This window comes from Thunnus maccoyii, chromosome 3 (genome assembly GCF_910596095.1).
Source record: "Thunnus maccoyii chromosome 3, fThuMac1.1, whole genome shotgun sequence".
Taxonomy (NCBI): domain Eukaryota; kingdom Metazoa; phylum Chordata; class Actinopteri; order Scombriformes; family Scombridae; genus Thunnus; species Thunnus maccoyii.
The window spans coordinates 23,037,321-23,057,693 of NC_056535.1; the positions used below are offsets into that span (position 1 = coordinate 23,037,321).

Sequence of the window (20,373 nt, forward strand, 5' to 3'; positions counted from 1 at the left end):
GCTGCTGTTGAGAGCCAACAATATTGATGAGGAGTTAAACAGAAATTAGAGGTTTAGCTAATTAGCATAATTAGCATTAACTTTTCCAGGAATGTATGCTCTTATACTGTATCCTTGCAGACGATTATAAATGCAAAAACACTTTAATTAAACCTGCGTACTACTTCACATAAGTCTTGTTGGCGGTGCTTCACTCACATGACATACTCTACCTGTTGTAACACAATTCCAACGCACCCTCTCTGATAGGGCGGGATATTTAAACCGTTGGCCTGCTGCGCCACAGCTCGTTAACGGTTGTAACACCGCCAGAAACACTTTCAGCTACCATAGCCGCTGCTTCTTCCACTCAAAAAGCATTTCTTAACCTACCAGAGCCTGTGGCACCATGAAGGCTTTGTGCAGGAAATAATTATCAATTTTAGTCGGCCGTTAGTCAAACTAACCAACAAACAAACTAACCCAGGGACACCCGTTTTGCTGTGGACTGCGTCAGACCTGGACCCAAAGCATTCAGCGCTTAACTTCATCACTACTTCACCGGGTAAGTGTTTCCTGGTTGTGCTATCTCCTTATTGATGTCTTGGCTCTGTTTTTTGTCTTTCTATGCTTAGTTATTGACAGTAAACCCTATCTGGGTGTTTTATTGGTTGGTTGGTTGTTTGGCACCTGGTGCTGTCAGTCTTTCTACTAGTTTAACTAGTGGAATACATTTTTAATCTCCGCCAGGCAGCTAATCTCACATAGCCTACTACTGGGCACATCAGCCTCATATTATTTGTGCCCATTTATGGCTGTATGCTCAAGGACCTCTTGTGGTTGAGCAAAAAATATTTCATATCTTGAAAACAGGAATATTTGATGTTGAGAACAAGTTAAGCATAAGACTCCTGTTTAGTCTCCATTAAAATTACATAGAGGTTATATGACTTGTCTATAGTAGGCTACAGGCATGTGCACTTCCTTGAACAGTCGACCACATTACATTTTCAGGACAGCTGATATTCTGGATCAGAAGGCCATTGTTTTTGACCTATATGAGTAGCCTATATACAGGCGAACCCCATTAAAAGCAAATACTTTTTAATCAATAAATTGGGGAGGGAGGGAGAGGGAGAGAGAGAGAGAGAGAGAGAGAGAGAGAGAGAGAGAGAGAGAGAGAGAGAGAGAGAGAGAGAGAGAGAGAGGAGAGAGAGAGAGAGAGAGAGAGAGAGAGAGAGAGAGAGAGAGAGAGAGAGAGAATTTCATTTTGTAATTATAGCTGGCTGGGGTATATTTCCATAGAATGTGGTGTCGTGGAATAAGAAAGGTAGGCTCTTGGTTTGCGTTTATTTAATTTTGTGTTGAGAAGAACATCGGTTTACTGAACATCAGTTATTTACACTCTTTAAAACTCGTCTCGAGTGTAGATAACTGATCTTCTCTTCTGTTCCCTTCACAAAGAATTAAAATGCGAGATAGTTTTCCCCCTTTGATTGGTTGCGATGTTAAGGTTGAATTGCTTCACTTTTTGAACCTAGTGAGCAAGGGGTGCATTTCACAGCAGGGGTGCATAAAACGAGGCTTACCTAGTCTGTTGCAAGCCATATTTTGGCATTTATCGTGGCTCAAAAACTGACATCCATAGAAAAGTTTGATCTCATCTTGAACCAGAGCATCTGAAGATTAATTCCATACCCAATATGTTATGATCCACTTAAGTTAGGCACAGATGAATAAACCCCCATTTTTGTTAACTTCACTGCCATCTTGACTGTACACACCTGGCAGAGATCTGCACTCTATTGAGTGTACTCTTCTAGTTTAGAATTAGGAGTGTGAATGGGTTGAGTTGTGGCGTATTGCCTGGCCATTGCCACACATAATATAGGTTACACTATTGTGGTTTACATTTTTACATATTTGGCTAAACTTTGGTGAAAATATTTAAACTCAAAGCAACAATGGGGTCGGAGCCTGGATGTCACATATCAATTCTGAACATACTCATTGTTAGAGCAGTTTGTTAGGGCCATGGCTGGAGCATTCACACATGTAGCAGGGCCCATATAAAGCAACTTGTTTAAAGTGACTACTGGTAACTGGGTTTAGATGGTGCAAACAGTTTGCATACATACTTGCCATTTATTGGTTCTTTTTAAGTGAATGAACAGAATATTTAAAACTTAAGTCATTGAAGAACTGTAAAATTGTTGCTGTACTTTGTATGCTCATAAAAAGGTCATATTTATTGTTATTAATATTATAACTGTGAAAGATACAGTATGTAATTATTTTAATCAGAGATTAATCTGTCAGGTTTTTTCTTTTTTGAGCAATCGATCAATCTTTGGTCTATGTGTTTTCAGAAAAAAGCCACAAGTCTTCACAATTTCCCAAATTTGGTGTCATCAAATGTCTTTTTGACCAACAGACCAACTCAAAGATAGTCAGTTTACAGTGATATGAAGAAAGCAGCAAATTACATTGTAGAAGTTGACACTAGTGAATCTTGTGCAATAAGTAGATTATCAAAATATTTGATTAATTATCAGCTGTTTGACTAATCGATTGATCACCTAATTGTTTCAGCACTATATTTAAGTGCTCACTGTATCTTTCTTGCCAGATTTGGTAATAACCAGACCAATTGTGTGTGTGTGTGTGTGTGTGTGTGTGTGTGTGTGTGTGTGTGATCCTTTAAAAAAACAACTCACTTCAAATGAGCAATCCCCTATAGAAACATGACTTCCATGGACATTTTTTTCATCACTTTTGAAGAAACACAGCTGAGTGATAATTTTTAGCAGTGGAACGGATTGTTAAATCACTCTGTAAAATGAATAGGTCTATAAGCAAGAAAAAGTGCTCTTCAGTTGTAATTGTCATAATTGTACACAGTATTACCCATCTGGTACATTTCTTCATAATGTTGGTCATATATCAAAGCCTTAAAACTCCCCTCTGATCTGCCCTCTGCTGTTGTAGAAACACACACACTGAAATTAAATGAAAAGATGATAAAATTCAGTTCCCTTGGTGGCTGATCTGGCAATAAATCATGTCCGTTTAATGAGGAGAGGGATAAATGACAATGTCGGCAATTAATTAGAAATGTATCTTCAGTCTGTCATATCTTTGTGTGTGTAGTTACAGAATGCATGAATGTACCTCTGTCACTTCAATACCGTCATAATTAAACCTGGCAGAAGTTGATATGATAGTAAAAATATCTAAATATAGACGGGGGGAGGAGCTGTCAGTCTGGATGTAATGACGCTCCAAGTCATATTTAGACATCCAAGCCACACTAATGCGCTGTAATGATCTCATAATGAAACATGAGTGTTTCTCATGGTGTAAGAGGCTTCACTTCAGTGTGTGCGGGTGTGACGTCTGTCTGTACAATAATCCTAATCCCCATCCTCATCCTTCCATACTATACTGCACCTGCTGCTACTACTGCTGCCGCTAATAACAATATTAACTGCTTAACACTTAACTTTATTTATTGTGAAAACAGTTAAATAAATTTAGCACAATGAGGCACACCCAGAATAAAATAATGGATACAATTTAAAACAGGGTGGAGAAGATTTTAACATTAAACATTAATAAAAACACAATAACCAATTAATATTAAATGTCTTGCACACGAACACAGGAGTTTTCGCTTATTCTGAGATTACGTGATGTCACTGAACTCCATGTGCTAATAAGAATGATAAAGGTGCAACAAAGCTAACTGGAGAATCAGAAAAATACCAATCAACCATTTCTGTCTGTCCTGAGAAAAGGTCTCATCAGTCAAAATTAAACTCACCTGTGTTGGTTTACAGTGGTTGCGCAGGGTCTTTTAAACATGAGTGAAAATCAAACCCAGTCAAAGTGCATTTGCACAGGTGATATTAAGTTAACACTTAGTTAGAAAATAGCATGTTGCAATCTGACTGTGATACATTACATATATTAGGTAGATGTTGGACAACTTTGGAAGCATTACAATAAGTGCAATTATACTCTATAGGAACAAGAGCTGTATGATATCAGAAACTGGAAGTGCCTCCTAAACCATTAACTAAAAGGGTGCTGGTACTGCAGTAAAGGGACTTTGAGGGCTTAGAGTTTTTTTTTTTTTTTTTTTTTGGTTAAATATCATGCTTGGTTAAATATCGTGCTTTTAATCTTGAAAAATTCTCTCCTTAAATTTCATCCTGCCTTTGGACATTTAAAGTTTTCACTTCAGTTATATTGTTCTTACCACAAAATGGTTTTGGATCTCACCAAAAAACCAGTTAGCAAAGATGGTAAGTGCTAAATATTTGGCGTCTGCTTGTAAAATACATTTTACAAGCAGACGATGAGGTGCTTTTTATTTCAGGTGATGCACCCCAATTATAAAACACTTTATGAATCTTTTGTCAAAAATTCATCTTCGTCAAGCAAGAGACAGGGCCATTCCCTTTTAGTTCCTAAAACACTACAAAGTTTTTACTTGACAAAAAGTCAAATAAAAGAGAGAAAAAAAAGTGTAGATACAAGGAAAGAGACTATCAGCTGGATTAATGACACTCAGATGATACTCAGGAGGATGAGGAAATCTTTCCCTCATCAATTAATTGTTGAACAGTGTCCCAGATCTGGGAGAGAAAAGCAGATCTGACACTCACTACTGTGTGTGTTTGTATGTGTGTGTGTGTGTGTGTGTGTGTGTGTGAGAGAGAGAGAGAGAGAGAGAGAAAGAGAGAGAGATATATCTTTGTGAGGATCACCATGAGTTAGACCTTGGGACATTTTTTCAAAGTGAGGACATATTGACTTGTCCTCACTTGGGTCTTCAAAGGATTGTTTGAGGGTTAAGGCCAGAATTAGGTTTAGGTTCAGTTTAGGGGCAACGGTTGGAATTAGGCATGTATCTCTGATTAAGGTTAGTTAGGGACAAGGGAATGAGTTATGGTTATGTATAGAAGTGCAGAAGGTGTGTGTGTGTGTGTGTAGGCAGTGGGATGGTGCATATGTGTCTGAAAGTGCCAGTTATACCCATTTTATACGCATAAAATTATTTTCTTCTTTCACCTGTACCTTGAATAAACTAACATTTCTTTCACACATGCAGTAAACCTGCAGCAAGGAGCCAATAATCGAAACCCTTTTTTCACCTCCTCTAACTTAATGGAGACTCTCCTCACTCCTGAAGCAATGAGGGATTTTAGGACTGCCAATGCAGCACAATTCTTTGTCCTGCTTTCCACACAGTGCAGGCTATTCTCATGCTGTATATTATAAACATGCCGCTGGCATATTTAGGAATTCAGGATGTTACCTTGCACATTGTTATATCTTTAGTGGGATGTGCTGTTGTCTGTTTTCTTTCTGCAGCTGTGTTCACAAGTGGCTCGCTTGTGTTATGGTTTAGCAATGTGTATTGGTCAGCTCAGCATATTGTGTAGCCATGCGGCTACAGCTGCTGAAATGTTTCTGTTCACTGATGTGTTCCCATCTATTAATTTCAGTGTGTTTAATATTTTATTCCATCTTTAATTGATTTAAAAGTTAGTTTGTGTTTTTAACCTATATCAACACTAAAAGTCGGCTGTTAAACTAGCAGATGCTGTACATCAAAGATGCAGTAAGATGAATTTCTTGGAAGAAATTTCAGTATGAATTCTCTCTAGACTGACCCGAAAAAATCATTTCCAAAACATCTGCAATGGGACAAAATAAACATAAATCACTGTTGGGACATCTGTCCCTGTCTGTGAAACGTTAGAAATCAAGTTCTGTATTTGCCTTGTGAGCAGAAAACTTTTGAAAGAACCTGCCTGTAAAAAATAAACAATAATCACTGTTACATTAATTAATTAATTTACAGATTATTTAGAAAGATGATAATAGAGGATCCTCTTGCCATTGTTAAGTGCAATTGATAGATAAAACTTACTGTTTACTCCATCTAGAGAGGGTCAGATCATTTATAAATATTATATACTGGGTATTTACATTGTGTGGGCAGGTGTAGTGATCAGGTTGACACACAAGAAGCACCTAAACCTGAGTCAAATATGTATTTTTTTTTTTTTTTTAAAGCATTTTCAAGATCTTTAAGCATTATCAAGTGAGCGAAGTTTACAACATCACATTTGATTCAATGTCAGTAAAGCTGTCAATAACAGAAAGGTGTAGAAGTGCAGTGTATTTGTAAAAAACAACAACAACAACAAAACAACCCTTGTTTCAGATTTATTGAAGACCAAGTGTGTGATACAAGAATATACTGTAGCTTCTCACCAACATAAGGGTGAGCCACATACCACAATAAACAACACATGTGTGTATTAAGACATGGTTGTCATTCCTGCCAGTTGAACCAGGAAGTAGCTCTGCAGCGAAATTCTAAAGTTTAACTTTAAAAATTTATTTCACTTTCAAACTACTGGACCTGGTTACATCCTGCCTGGTTGTTCTGCTGCACAGCCCCAGTAGCCATCACTGTAACTCTCCGTTTATTGGTGTCTGAGTCCAAGAATATCCATCATAAAGTCTGCGATTAATGCTATCAAATTTTTACCTCCAAATGTTCCAGTTATTTTCATTTTCCAGCAACACACTAGCAGCACATTGTGACACATCTGGTCACCTTGACAATTGTTCTCTAAAAAGTCTGACAGCATCTGATGTTCTGTTTCTGTTTTAATGGCACATAGATGACTTTTGTTGTGAACATGGACAGAATCAACATAAAATGTCAGTTTGCAAACAGACATGGCTTTTGGCCATGGTGGTTGTTAAGTATTGAAGAGGACATAACACGCACATTTCCAGATCTGTATTTTATTTTTGGGACATCTTTGCATAATTTACAGTTCAAAAAACTCCTTATTTATCTTACACTGGCTCTTTGTGCAGCCCCTCAGTTCAGCCTCTGTCTGAAACAGGCTGTTTTAGTTCCTGTCTCTTCAAGGACCCCCTCCCAATGAGCACACTCTGTTCTGATTGGTCAACTTCCAGAGGCTGCTCCTTGGCCTTGACTTCTGCCAACTCCAGAGGCTACTTAAACAAACGGTGGTAGTCAGATTTTGCTCTTTTCTTTTTCTTGCTCTTTACTCAAAATATAAACTTCTCAAATACATCCGTACATGTTTGAGCCCCAAACTGTTTGAAAATATGTGAGTTGACCACACCAACAGCCTGTGGAATAACCTCAGCAATAAAGGCTACCAAATAGACTACTGTTTGTGGGCATGTGCAAATGATCTGATGTCAGTTTGGGGTGGGGAGGGGATGGGGGTGGGGGGAGGGAGTAGAGGTAACATTACAAACAGAGTTTTCAGAGCAGGCTGAGGCCCTGGCTTTTGGCTTGAAGGCGGCATTTTTACATACATTCATCTCAAGTTTTAGAGCTTTTTGGATGTTTTTGATTTGTTCCATGTTTTTATGTTTCACATAGGCATCCAGCATTATAGCAGTATATACATGACAGAAAATCACATTATATCCCCTTTAAGACAAAAATGATAATGAGCCAGATTTGACAATATTAGGTTTTTAAAAATTCAGATTGTAGAATATTGTGGAAATAAAGTCAGAACTCCAATGAGATGACCTCTCGACAGCTTGGTTGTATTGTCTGTCATTGTGCGTTACATTGCACATACGTTCATGGAAATATCAGAAGAAACGATTCAATATGATGCAGGTCAAATTAACTCGTAAAGCTCTGCAACCTTAAAATATACAAAAAACACAGGTATGGTCCTTTTTAAGAACTGTTACTACCTATAGCAACTTTTTATAACTTTGATCTGCAGTTCTTACAAATAGAATTTGAGATTTTCGTCTCCCAAAAGATGGTTTTGTGAATGTATCTTCAGCAGATCCTTGCGTGAACCTACTGAAGACACTAATACAAATGGGGGAGAAAAAAGCAACATCTAACCTAAATAACCTCTCCCTTACGAAAGGTCGCTCCATTTGGAGTTATGGACAAACACTGGGTTGCTCTTTGATTTTGATGTTCCAGCTCTGGGAGAAAACAGTACAGGATGAAAGGCCTCACTATCTGCACTGGATCAGTGGATCTGCCCAGGGCCTCGCAACAACAGCCACACTACCCCAGTGCTGCCACCGCTGCCTCCTGTTTTGCGGCATGTCCTATTTACTTATTTATTCGTCCCTCCTCCACCCACGACTCACATCTTATCTCACCCATTAAAATTAATCCTCATCTAAAAATATCCACTCTTGCTCGTCAGAGAGGATGTAATCGAGGAGGAGATGGTCTCTCTCTCTCTCTCTCTGACAAGAGCTTAAGTCTCTGCATGTTGTTGGGGAAAGTGTGTCAACTTCTGAGGTAGAAAAATGACAAACACAACCTGTTTGTAAAACTGAGATCTTAATCTCATATTGCCATACTTCTTTGCCAACTGAGACCTGAATGGGATTGCATGTCTGTCTTGGTGTTTGCTGTTTTTTAAAAGAACTGCAAGAGTTTGTTGACACAGTCACTAACTGTTGAAGACATATAAATGTAGTAATTTAACTCAGTCCTCAGTCAGTCACTCTATAGTCCTATTTTACAAGCAGCATGAGTTGGAAAAATGACTAAAAGCAGGCAGGGGAGACAAACTACTGGATAAAGAACAGATATTTGAGACGGAGCAATGTGTTGAGGTGACGATTGTAAAGAATTAGCCAGAGTGTACAGTAAATGGTGTAAAAAAAATAGATGAGAAGATATGACATAAGAAATAAAATCTCAGCATTTTCTACTGGCTCTTATCTTAATTGGTAAGTTATTTGATGGCGAGCCACTGGTGCGCATTTCCCTCCGCCTCAAAGTTTTATACTGATACTAACACATTGAGGCAATGCAATCACGACCTGTGAAGCTGTTCGGGTTGGATAATAACTCTGTATTTGTGTGTGTGTGTGTGTGTGTGTGTGTGACCTTGTGATTATGCCCCTGTGTGATGCTTTGGCCTGGCTGATTACCTGTCAGCAGGTTTTGTGCATCTGACACAAACATGCACACACAAATCACAACCCAGCAACAGACAATACCCACTGGGCAGGTCACCACACTGTTGCTGGAAGCATATTGCTATTTAACGGGAGCAGACGCACACACACACACATAAATGGGCGCATGCAGGGTCTGAAACATAGATTGTGTATTAGTAGAACCTAGGGGTCCGACATTGAGACAGTTTGTGTGCCATTAGAGTGGGATTTTATGTTGTTGTCTGGTGTACAGTGATACTGAGTGAGACCAGATCTGCACACAAGCACACACACGTGTACCTACCTAGACACAAACATTCATCACTCAATGAACTCTCCAACATGGGAGAATTACGCCAGCAGGAGGCATATTTGGTGAAACTACTGATTCTGAGTCTTGTCATTTTCCTGCTCCACACCTATGTGAAAATAATGTTTTGGTCTTAACAGACACACAGTGATCAAACAGTGATTTGTCTCATCGGACTGCATCTTTCTGGGACTGAAAACAGGTTTAAAAGAGCTCTGTGACCCACACAAATATTCATCTCTCATGATTGATTTCTATTTTGGTCCTCTTCATCTGCAACTTCATATCTCAGCATGTGTGCATGTGTGACTTACTTGTGACAGCACTGCATTCTTGAAGTGATGAGCTCAGTAAATAATGTTTTTTCCCCTTGGAAATTTAAAGCAAGATTTTGATTTTGGAGAGGATTAATGAGTTCATTAACACAGTCAATCACAAATATTGGCTGCTCATGTGTATCCATAGCAATGTCACACACTTATTAGTTGGGCAGCAGGGGGGCGTAGTGAGGAGGGAGATCGTCCTCATCCTAGAGAATCTGGACGAAGTGTCGACTATCTGTTTTCCATTACTGGAACTTAAAACACATGTGACCTGAGACTTTCTGTTACCTAATGCATTGACACTTAAAAGTACCGTTTTCCATGCAGTGCATTGTGGTGAAGTGCACAATGCTGACTTATCACCTTTATAAAAATATGTCAGCAAACAGTTGCCTATCCGACTAACATTAACAATAGTTGTTTTCTCTGTTTAGATTCGTTTTTGTTTTCACCAACGCCTGAGTGAACTTTTTTTTTCTGAAAACAACTGCTTGCTGAAACTGGAAAAGAGGCTTGTGAGAGCGGCGAGACTGAATCAACAGAGCATAGTTGCCAGCGGCGAAAGCAAAAAGATGAGCTAAATCGTTTCATAGGGCTGAGGGGGACTGCAAAGTCGGGTAACACGTTTCACATTATACAGTCATTTGATCAATTGTTAATATAAAGATATTGATTAGTGCAGCTTTAAATGTATAATGTCAGAGGTGTCGATTGTGGTGATGAACCAAGACAGAATCATCACCAGACTGCGGCTCTCCTTCGCTTTACAGATATTTATAACAAGTGTCAGCTCATTGTTTTGCTGTCAGGCTTCAACTTTACTGTTTTGGTTCACTCTCACCGCTCTCCACAGCCACAGGACTCGAATTCAACAATCAACTGTCCCAGACTTAACAACCATTGTCCCAAATTGAAGCTCTTTTTTTTCATTCTACATAGGCCTAATAAATATAGTTTCATAACTTTTGTTTCAGTAACTCGCATCACTTTATCGACTCACTCTGCTCCACCATAGAAGTTCTGAACCCTTAATTTTATTTTAAACACCGTGCAGCTTCATAGTGTAACATGACATTCAGTCATTATCTCCTTACTGCTGCCCCCCCTTTTAAAGGAGAGGTGTTTTTAACAGGAGGAAATTACTGCAATGTTTTAAAATAAAGTGCTCTGGAGGGTGTCAGTTTTTTTTGTTCACATCTCTTTATTTACACTTGAGTCATTATTTCCTCATATCAATATTCTTTCCATTTTATTCTAAATTGTGAAGCTGTTAAAAAGTCTGTTTCAATATGAGTGCTTTAAAATCATTGATCATTCTTCTGACGTATAATAATGATGACTGAGATATCTCTGCGATGAAGGTTTACTTCATCTTCAAGTTTGATTATTGGGCTGTTTTAAATGTGCAGCCGTGCGTAATGGTTGCACGTAACGATAATGACAGCTGTTCCCATGCTGTTAGAGAAAATCAGTGAAATTACACTTCTTCTTTGACGTTCTCCTGTTCTTATAGCTCATGTCGTTATTACACATAATAATTATGATAATAATAATAATAATAATTTTTGGCTGTCACTTTGGCGTTCTTTGGGGGGCTTACTTGCTTTACTGCCGGTGTTTTTCAGCCACTTCAGCATTTTTTGAGCCCTACATCAGGAGCTGACTATGTATCCCAGAATGCATTTGCACCAACAGCTGATACAGAGTATTTGGTGACCCATTAGAATCTTTGACCTGCAGTGTTTGTTAGGTTGGTTTAGGCATGTGGAGTGAGATGAATATCAGGGCAGGTCACAGAATGTGATGGGTCACCAAATACGGTGTAACACCTGCAGCACTGATATCATGGCAGAGATTAAATTGTACCAGGCTAAAAGCTGTTGTATTTTCGCTGTAAACATGTCATTTTAGTAAGTCTTTAAAAAAAAATTCAGGCAAGAAAGGAACAATTTAGATTCCTATATGGGGTCAGTTTATCCAAATATCACCTATATCTGTCCCAGAATTGTCCCAGACACATATCATTGTGTCCTGGATGCTATTTTTACTGTCCCTGGGACAACAGGACATCCTTAGGTTCAAGTGCTGCGCAGCAGGCAGCTGTTTTCAAAGAAAGCTACCGGCTCAGCACCAAATGACAAACTGACACAGTTAGTGACCAGCTGGTGAACATGGTGGAGCATTTAGCAGCTGAAGAGCCAGATGTTTTCCTCAGGAGTTGATACAGACCAAAAACAGAGGTAAAGGACAGTGAATGACTTATAGTCATCAGGTGACTAGAAACATGAGTAAATGAATGATAATGTTGCTCTGTAACTGCTGGATGTGTAAATAAGCAACAGTTTGTTCAGCATATCAACTTAAAAGGTGATGATATGTCAGTGCTGTGTTCACAACTTGTTTCCAATGCCCCTAAGTGGCCAAAAAGCAGTTAAGGCAGGCTTAAAGGCAGACACTTTTAATCCAGTTCTACCAGTTTTAGAATTAGGCTTAATCCAAATGTCCACCTTCTTGACTTGTGGACTGAGCCCTCGGGGATTTCAGTTGTATGTACCCTGACGTGTTCAATTTCCCTTTAGGCCTACAGGAACTGCTAATTTAGCAGATTATAATAAACAAATCCATGTTATTAAGCCTGTAGGCCCGTGAATATTCTGTGTGTGCATTATCAAACCTCACTACAGCAAACTGAAAAAGCTAATGTCATCAAAAGTAAATATGGTACATATCATTATGATGATGATGATTATTTTTTTTAAAATTATTGATAAAACATCATCACTTCCACGTTGGATTATGGGCAAGTGCAGTGAAGTTGGGACATTTAGATTCAGCCTTACTTTTCTGTAACAGACTACGACCTTTGACCTCCCAGTTTAGGGGCTCATACAAGAGAACTAACAGTATAACACATATAAACATTGTTTATTTGCATAGGACATTGTATATGATCATGCACTGAAGAAACAGCCTTTGGACTCCTGTGATCTTTAATAGATTTTTGTCCACAAGGTTACAGTGTTAAATAAGAGGAGCATGAAGTGAGACTGAGGAAACGTAAAGGAAGACGTTTCACATCATTGAGGCCACAGCAGGAGGTCCTGCCAAACTTGGTGCCCCTGGAGTTGCTGGAGGACCTTTAGAAGTCAGGGCCCTCTTTCTTCAGGCTCTTGTAGTCGGCGTTGACGGCCACAAACTGCAGAGGGCAGGAGGAATACATTTAAATCTGTTTTGCTTAAATTAAATTCATCAGTGCTGTCTTTAGGAGAACGTGTGGAGGAAAAAAAAAAAAAAGAAGTGGGAGTGAACTGATTTTTTTTTTTTTTTTTTTTTCACCTCATAGATCCAATATAGACATACACTTATATGCACATGTTTGCTCTCACACAAACACGTTAATTTTCCATGATTCTTTGTTGCTCATTTATTCACCAGATTTATGTATTGCTGATGCTTTTAGTTTGCATATGTCATGGATAATATATTGTGCAACTGCATGCATGTGTTCAGCATATATCATAGCTCCCCAACCATGAAAAACACACATTTTTGCAGTGGCACAGATTATTTTCTACCCATGTATTTTTCCTGATTGGTCTGCCATTAAAATCCTCAGCTCCCCGCCTTCTCCCTCTTCTCTTTCCTGCTTCCCCCCTCCTCATTACGATCATTGTTTGGACTTCAGTGGAATTTCGATTTGAGACCTTTGCCTTGCTATCGAGAATTAAACATGCCGTGTCCTGACCTTTTGTCTGCAGCGACTTTCATTCCACTGGCAAGCAACGCAGCCTTGAAACCCTCAGAAAAACCGTTCTGTTCTCTGAAAAACACATCATCCAGATCTCTTCTTCTGGGACCCATCAGTTGGTTGTTTTTCTGCTTTATTTTGGGTCAGCGTTGTTAATATTTTCATTAGTTTGTCTGGGGCTCTGGCCTTGTTCAAGAGGCACTGCAAATTATTACTGACCACTTAAAGCTCCAGTTTCATCTGAATTAATTTGTTTTTGAAAGACATTTTGTTTTTCTTAGTTTGAACAGATCTGAAAAAGCCAGAAGGCAGCCATGTTGGTCTGACATTACTTTGCCAGCATTGGTTTGTCTAAATCTATTTTGAGGGGTTTTGAGATTTTCAGTGATATGAACTGGTTGATCAGTGAAAAGATGCCATTCTTGTCTAGATAATTTTTTATATAATATAATTTTCGTGACCAGGCAAGCAGTTGTACAGTGTGTGACTGGGGAATAGTCACCTTGTACTGGTAGGTTGGGTCGAGCTTATTCCAGGGCTCTGGATTGTTCTTCTTGTCCCAGAAGCTGCAAATGTGCAAAGATTCAGGGTGTGGAGAACAGAGAGAAGAGCAAGGGGGGGGGAAAAAGACATAACATGAGAATGAGAGAGGCATGCATGATGGAGGGAAGAACAACATAAAGAGCAGATGCAAAGAAAAAGAGAAACAGAGCAAGAAGTAAACAAAAAGGAGGAAAAAGAAGACACAGAGGAACAGAAGGACAGAGACAAAAAGAGATAAATATGTCGATACTAGATGGAGAGACAAGTTGGAGAAGGAGAGAGGTGATTATGAGATGAGGTGAAATCAGCCCAGTGACTTGGCAGCACTCCTCTGTTCATTAACCAAAGTCTGGATTTCACAGTGCTCCACCGCAACTGTCCATCCCTCCTCCCTCCCTCCGTCTACACGTCACGCCGCCAAAGCACAAACAAAGAGACAGAAAGACTGATGGCAGAGCGAGTATGTCTCTCTCTCTCCCTCCATTACCACAAACACTGTCTGAGAGAGAGTCAGCCACTGACCACAGCACTCATCACCAGCTGGTGATGAGGTCAGGCTTTATGGCTGACCCTCAGAACAAGTGGCTCTGTGTGGCCCAAAATAGGACACGAACAGTGCACATTTACTGTATGTGAGTAGTCACTGAGTTCAGCAGGGTTGGTCAGTTTTTTTGGTACTGAATGAATTACAGCTTCACAATTTATTACAGCCAGCTGCTTTTGTTGTAAATTTTAATTTAAGATGATTTTATGTGGTTATAAAAAAAATCAGTGCTGCGTGGGTGGCTGTTTGGGTTGGTGTTCCATGAAATTTCATCAAATCTAAATCCAGTGTCAAATTCACTTATATTGAATCCAAATCTTTTTAAACATTTGTAAGCAATTCAAATTATAAATAACATGAAAGGGGGAAAAAACACTTTTTGCAGCCTTAATCTGACACTCAGGTGTCAGATTAAGGTATGGTCTATATTTTCAATTTTTCCAAAACTGGTCATCCCAATTCAGAACTGTTAAGCTGATCAGATCCTTCTTAACAACAAAATCGCAGTCCATTTGCGAGCTTGAATTTTTTGAGTTGAAATATGTCTTACGTCTAGTCTTTGTGTCAATTTGTGCTGCCCCGGTCAAATTTGCATGTACAGCACTTATGTGCTATCGCTTTCGTTTTGTCTGAATACATAGTTACAAATGATTTTTGGCTGAGTACAGATAATGGTTTTCAAAGCACATTAACTAGACAATAGACTGACTTTTTTTATGGTTTTGGCCTGTGGGCAAGTCACTTACAAAATGTACGTTAGTAAGATATAGTCAATAGAAGTTGCTGCTGGTGGCGCTAGTTATTTCTTACAGTGAAAGAGACAGTGCTAGATAAAAATGAGGAGCCTGCTACCTTAATGTTTTGTACATTGGTCTTTGCCAATAAGAAAGAGAGAGATCAGAGATCAGTCCCTCCAGGAAATTGGGATTTTGCGATCCGAATAATTGATGCAAATTCATGAAATCTCCAAAATATTTGCAAAAGCTTGCAGTTTTGCTAAATTACCGCAATGTTTCCACATGAAATGGCCAAATGAAGCGACTACTTGTGATTTAGACCAATTGTCACGTTTCGTGTAGTGGTAATTTACGTCATTGCAGCGTGCATTCAGGCGCACATTCAGGTGGAAGATGGACAAATCTCACCTGCCAACAAAAATGATGCCATAGACTGAGCAAAACAACTCCCAAATGTTCCCAAATGCGGTTTGCATTCAGTTAGAAGAATACAAGTTGATGCATTGTTCAGACAGCAAAGATGGACATAATTGACCTCAAACATAAAAATGGGCACTTTGGAAATGAAACTATATATTTATCTCAATGGATTTATTTTAATGGCATTATTCACTGATTTTATTTGGTGCTAATGTTGAGGTGAAAGTTTATTTAATAAAGGCTTATAAATGGAACTCTTTTTTATATAACTTTGAGCCCATGGTTCTCATGTTCAGAAAATAAATTTTAAAAATTAGCACTGAAATATAGTTGTTTCTGTGATATAAGGAAGTGATAACGTATGACTCCTCATTGGTAGTATTTAAAAAAAAAATGGCATTTATCACTTTGCTTGCAATTTTTCCCAATCCCCATAATAAGAGCACCTAAAACTGCATTGCAATTTTTGAGAAAAGCCGCTGCAAAATCAAACATCTTTGGCTGCAATAATCACAAAAAAGCTGCAAAATCCTGGAGGGACTGAGAGATAAGATTCTATAAGAGATTTATTTGTCTCCAAGCCTAGCTGTGTGTCTGTGTCTGTATATTATTGCCAACCTGGGCCCAGATCCAAAATGGAGCCTGATATCGCAACCAAACTCTAGTGGCAGTTTGAAAAATTTCAAATCATACTCAAGCTTTCAGAATCAGAAAAAATTTATTGTCCATCCCAAGGTAATGGAAAATTGTGTTTGACGTGGCTCATACATTACGCATAGAATAAAAACATAAAACTTACACATAGTGTTAAAGATTTATACACACAAAGGGGGGACCCAAAAGTTCCCAGAAGCCAATGATAGCAGAGGAGTAGGGTGTAGTTATCAGATTTGCTGCTAGGTAGTGTATGCCTACAGCTTGGTGAGACTAAAATTGGTAGAAGCTTTGCCACCATGGAAGAAAACCAGGAGAAAAACACAGGAGGCTCTGGGTGCAGTGACAAAAAATGTCAAATGACAGAAAATGTTTCCAGGAACAGGAGAAGTACTGAGATAAGTGCATCACAAGGAGAATACTTTGAAGGGGATTAGAAAGGTACTTCTAAAAGATTTATAATGATTTGATATTGACTTGTAATTTAACAATTCCAGGAATTTTGGATCCCCTCTCGTATACACATAGTTTGGCTGTAAAGTGCATTTTGAATAAATGATTTTTGGGTCCTATGTGAACCACAAAAAGCACCACAAACATGAAAAACAACAGAGCTGCACTTGTGTACCCAAGGTTTGGATTCAGCTGACAATAATGGAAAAACACTGTAAAATCACACAGTATCAAAAACAAGGTGGAAGATTACTACAATGGTTAACAGTCTAGACAAACAGACAAACTTACGTGACATGAGGCCCTCTTGCCAGACGGATCAGGTAGCAGGCGGCCCCTGTCATGCCCACAGTCAAGAAGACAAACTGAGGGATTAACTGAGAGAGGAGAGAGGAGGAATGTGTTAGTCCCAGACCTTAGAGGCGTATAAAGGTAAACAAACATATTCTATCAAGTGGTTGGCTTTGATATGTACTGTGAACATACACCTGTGTGAAATACACAGACACACACACACACACACATGCACACACATACACAGGTAGTTGTTATTCCTGTTTTTCCTCTTCCTGCCCTCCTCCATATGCATGAGGCCCAGGCCATGTGTGAGGCAGCTCACTGTCAGCCTGGGTTGAACGGGCAAGGACGCGCTGGAAGAGAGCGGGCGCATCTCTGTGTGTGCCAGCCTCTCCACCTCAACACTATACCTGTCAGACTGAGCGACAGCATCACGCACACACACACATATACACGCACATGTATGCATGTAATTGAGCTAAGTCTGCACACTCAAACACAGAGAAAGGAGTATTTGCACACACAGACACACTTATTTGATGTTCTGAGCGGTGACGATGACAGGAATTAAAATAGAAAAGCACATTAGGGGGACAGGGGAATAATGTGATATGTCATCTTAAACATGCAAAGCTTAGGGGCGACAGTCTTCTCACCACGCTGCATCTATTCATCAACACTGCACCGCCATACATTTCCTGTCTATTTTGTTAGGTGATAGTCTACATATTAGACAGAGAGAGAGTCACACCACTGGCGAACAGCTGTTCTTAGCCCACTCAGATCTAGTCAAGCTGTAGAGAGATGACAGTTTGATCGGGTTGAACTGACGGATGTCTCTATTCAGCTGTATCTAGACATCTGTCTTCTGTCTGATTGCATTGCCACTTGCCTTGTTGTTGATTAGGAGACTGACTGGTTATAAAACGTTGATATTCACTACCCTAAAGCTACGGTAGAGAAATAAAGAATAGATCCACCCCCAGACTACTCAGTACACAACTGTTTAACAACTCAGAGTCAGAGTTGCACAGTAGTATTATATCAATATTGTAAAGATTTTTAAATGTTGTCATCAGGACTGCAACTAATGATTACTGTCATTGTTGTGAGGGATTTTTTTTTTCGAGGACACTTTGAGAGCTGACTTGTGTGAACTTGGGGTAGACATGTAAGTATCCCAGCATGCATTTCACATCAACCAGCAGCATGACAGAGGATATTGGCCAGACTCGCAACTTTTACGATTTTAGTTCTACAACTGTCACCATTCAAGTTTTGAGATATTTTTGGGTGAGAAAATAATAATTTAGATTTAATAACTTTTGTAAGATTGAGGTTTTAGCAACAAAATATAATGCTTGTTGCTTCCAAATTGGCTTGGCTGAAGGTAAATTTTGGGTTTGTGTTTTTTTTATTAGGGAGTTGTACAATAATGCTCCCACTGTGTCCTTTTGGCTACAAATATATGTTCAGATCATGCCATGTTTCAGTAAAAAGTGTATACAATAAATATATGTGAATAAAAACAAACAGAGGCAGTGTAGTGTATCATATTGAACGTCACTTTGTTGTACATGTACAATTTATTGAGGATGACCAGTATATCTGTTGACTTAACTCCAGGACAGCACAGTTCAACGCTACAAAAAACCTTTCAGATGAGATTATCTTGTAGCTTTGTTGAAGTGTAATCAGCAGAGCCCACATGAGCTAGTGATGTCAGCAAGAACACCGTTGTTCCACTTTCAAGTTGAGCATACTACATCCTACCGTCATCGGGAGTTTTGGACTCCTGAGTTCAACATGTCAAGTTAAATTTCCCAAGAATACAAGTTTGAACTTGTTGTGCTCTGTATTGAGAAAGGCCTCTTGTTTTGTTCGACCAGCCGTCCAAAACCCCAAGATATTACATTTGAAAAAAGAGCAGTTAATTATCACATTTGAGAAGCTAGAACTAATGACAAGTGTTTTTGCTTCATAAAATTAACCAACTAGCTGAATTGTTTTCAGTTAATTTCATCAACTAATCAATTAGCCAGCTAACTATTTCAGCACTAGTTATCTATGTGTGTGCTCTTCCAGGATGGATTTTATGTTTGCTGAATTCTTCTCCAAGTATGTTCGAAGTTCATAGTGCACACTAAATTTGTACTGGCACGCCCACACAGACACACACGAGTTCAGATGCTCAGCTTCGATTACTCAAGCAAACACGTAGAGCCGTGTGCACACAAACACAGAGAAGCAGGTCAGCTTTGATCACACACACGAGCACACACACCAAGCGAGTGATGAAGATAGGCCTGTGAATAGGGAGCTGTCCTCTCCCCAGTGCTGATATCTTTATTTTGTGCCCTGCAAGTGAGTGTTTCACCTTTTACCATTCAGCCTGACCGATATAGGAAGTGTTTTATACTCGCTTGGGTTCGATACTGTTGCTGCCCTTATTACTTTTTTGGTGCACTGCCAAGCCAACCCCGTCAATCCACAAATTTGGGTCACCCACAGCATAACTCTCAGGCAACAGGAAAAAAACAAGCACAGACAGCTTCTGTGTGTTTCTTTTTCTTTCTTTCTTCATTTTATGATGATAGTTGCAAAGGAAAATATAGGAAATTAATATTCCACTAGTACAAAATAATTATGTGCGGTCACAGTGATTATTGTAAACAACTGAGATGATGTAATATATTTCTTTGAAAATTTGCTTTTTGGAGGCACATGTAGAATTATGCATAATTCATGTCTACTACTGTATGTCCATGTGTGTATACTGCACATGTGAACCTTCTGGGCATATACTGTAGTCTATATGTACAGTAAATGTATTTTAATTGGTAGTGAAGTCTTCCTCATCATTCAGTGAACTCAGTGAATTGATGATCTACAATTTAATAAACCAATACCCAACTTCCCAGAAAACGTATTCACAAACGTGAACATTAACAAAAAACAGAATAAATTAGGCCTTGTGTATACATCACTATATGGAAATTAAAGCTTGATATTAAACAGAAAAATAATCGCAAATCTCAGTAGTTATGAAAATAATGCAACCTACCCCGGGATGTTTCTTCGCGTGTTGAAACATGATCTTAATCATCTTTACTGATCTTCCAAGAAGGAAGCTAAAACATCCACCAAACAAAAATGTGACGAAAACAAAGTGGAAAGCTAAAGTTTGATGAAAATGTCCATTTGAATGTCTTGGATTTATAGAAAGAGCTGTTTGTGTGCTGAAGTACAGTATGTTGGCCAGCACAGTGAAAACTGTTGCCAATCCCCCCCCCTCCCTCTGTCCCTCTCCCTCCCTCCCATTGGACGAATGAGAGGGTCAGGGGAAAGAGGGAGAGAGAGACTGT

At 39.1% G+C, this 20,373-nt stretch overlaps 1 protein-coding gene and 1 long non-coding RNA gene across 3 annotated transcripts in view; one reads left to right on the forward strand and one right to left on the reverse strand.

Annotated features, from left to right (window-relative positions):
* Positions 1-110: 110 nt before the first annotated feature.
* The window catches only part of LOC121893328, a 60,649-nt gene continuing 40,386 nt past the window's right edge, over positions 111-20,373 (forward strand). Inside the window, exon 1 of one of the 2 annotated variants that reach the window (XR_006095247.1) lies at positions 111-544. This is a non-coding gene — a long non-coding RNA (uncharacterized LOC121893328). The remainder of the gene's footprint in view (positions 545-20,373) is intronic. The other variant, XR_006095241.1, reaches the window with a different exon arrangement.
* On the reverse strand, positions 12,346-20,257 carry LOC121893311 (cytochrome c oxidase subunit NDUFA4). Its single transcript, XM_042405547.1, has 4 exons — positions 20,073-20,257; positions 17,003-17,088; positions 13,863-13,926; positions 12,346-12,808 (listed from the first exon to the last, which is right to left on the reverse strand). Exons 1-4 carry the CDS (start codon positions 20,112-20,114, stop codon positions 12,752-12,754), a joined length of 249 nt encoding a protein of 82 aa, XP_042261481.1. The 5' UTR covers positions 20,115-20,257; the 3' UTR covers positions 12,346-12,751.

Coding starts and splice junctions, on each gene's coding strand:
- LOC121893311 (XM_042405547.1), bottom strand. CDS start 20,114: ATGATTAAGATCATGTTTCAACACGCGAAGAAACATCCCGGG. Junction 13,927..17,002: donor GCAAGAGGGCCTCATGTCAC/GTAAGTTTGTCT, acceptor GCACATTTGCAG/CTTCTGGGACAAGAAGAACA. Junction 12,809..13,862: donor ACCCAACCTACCAGTACAAG/GTGACTATTCCC, acceptor TGCCCTCTGCAG/TTTGTGGCCGTCAACGCCGA.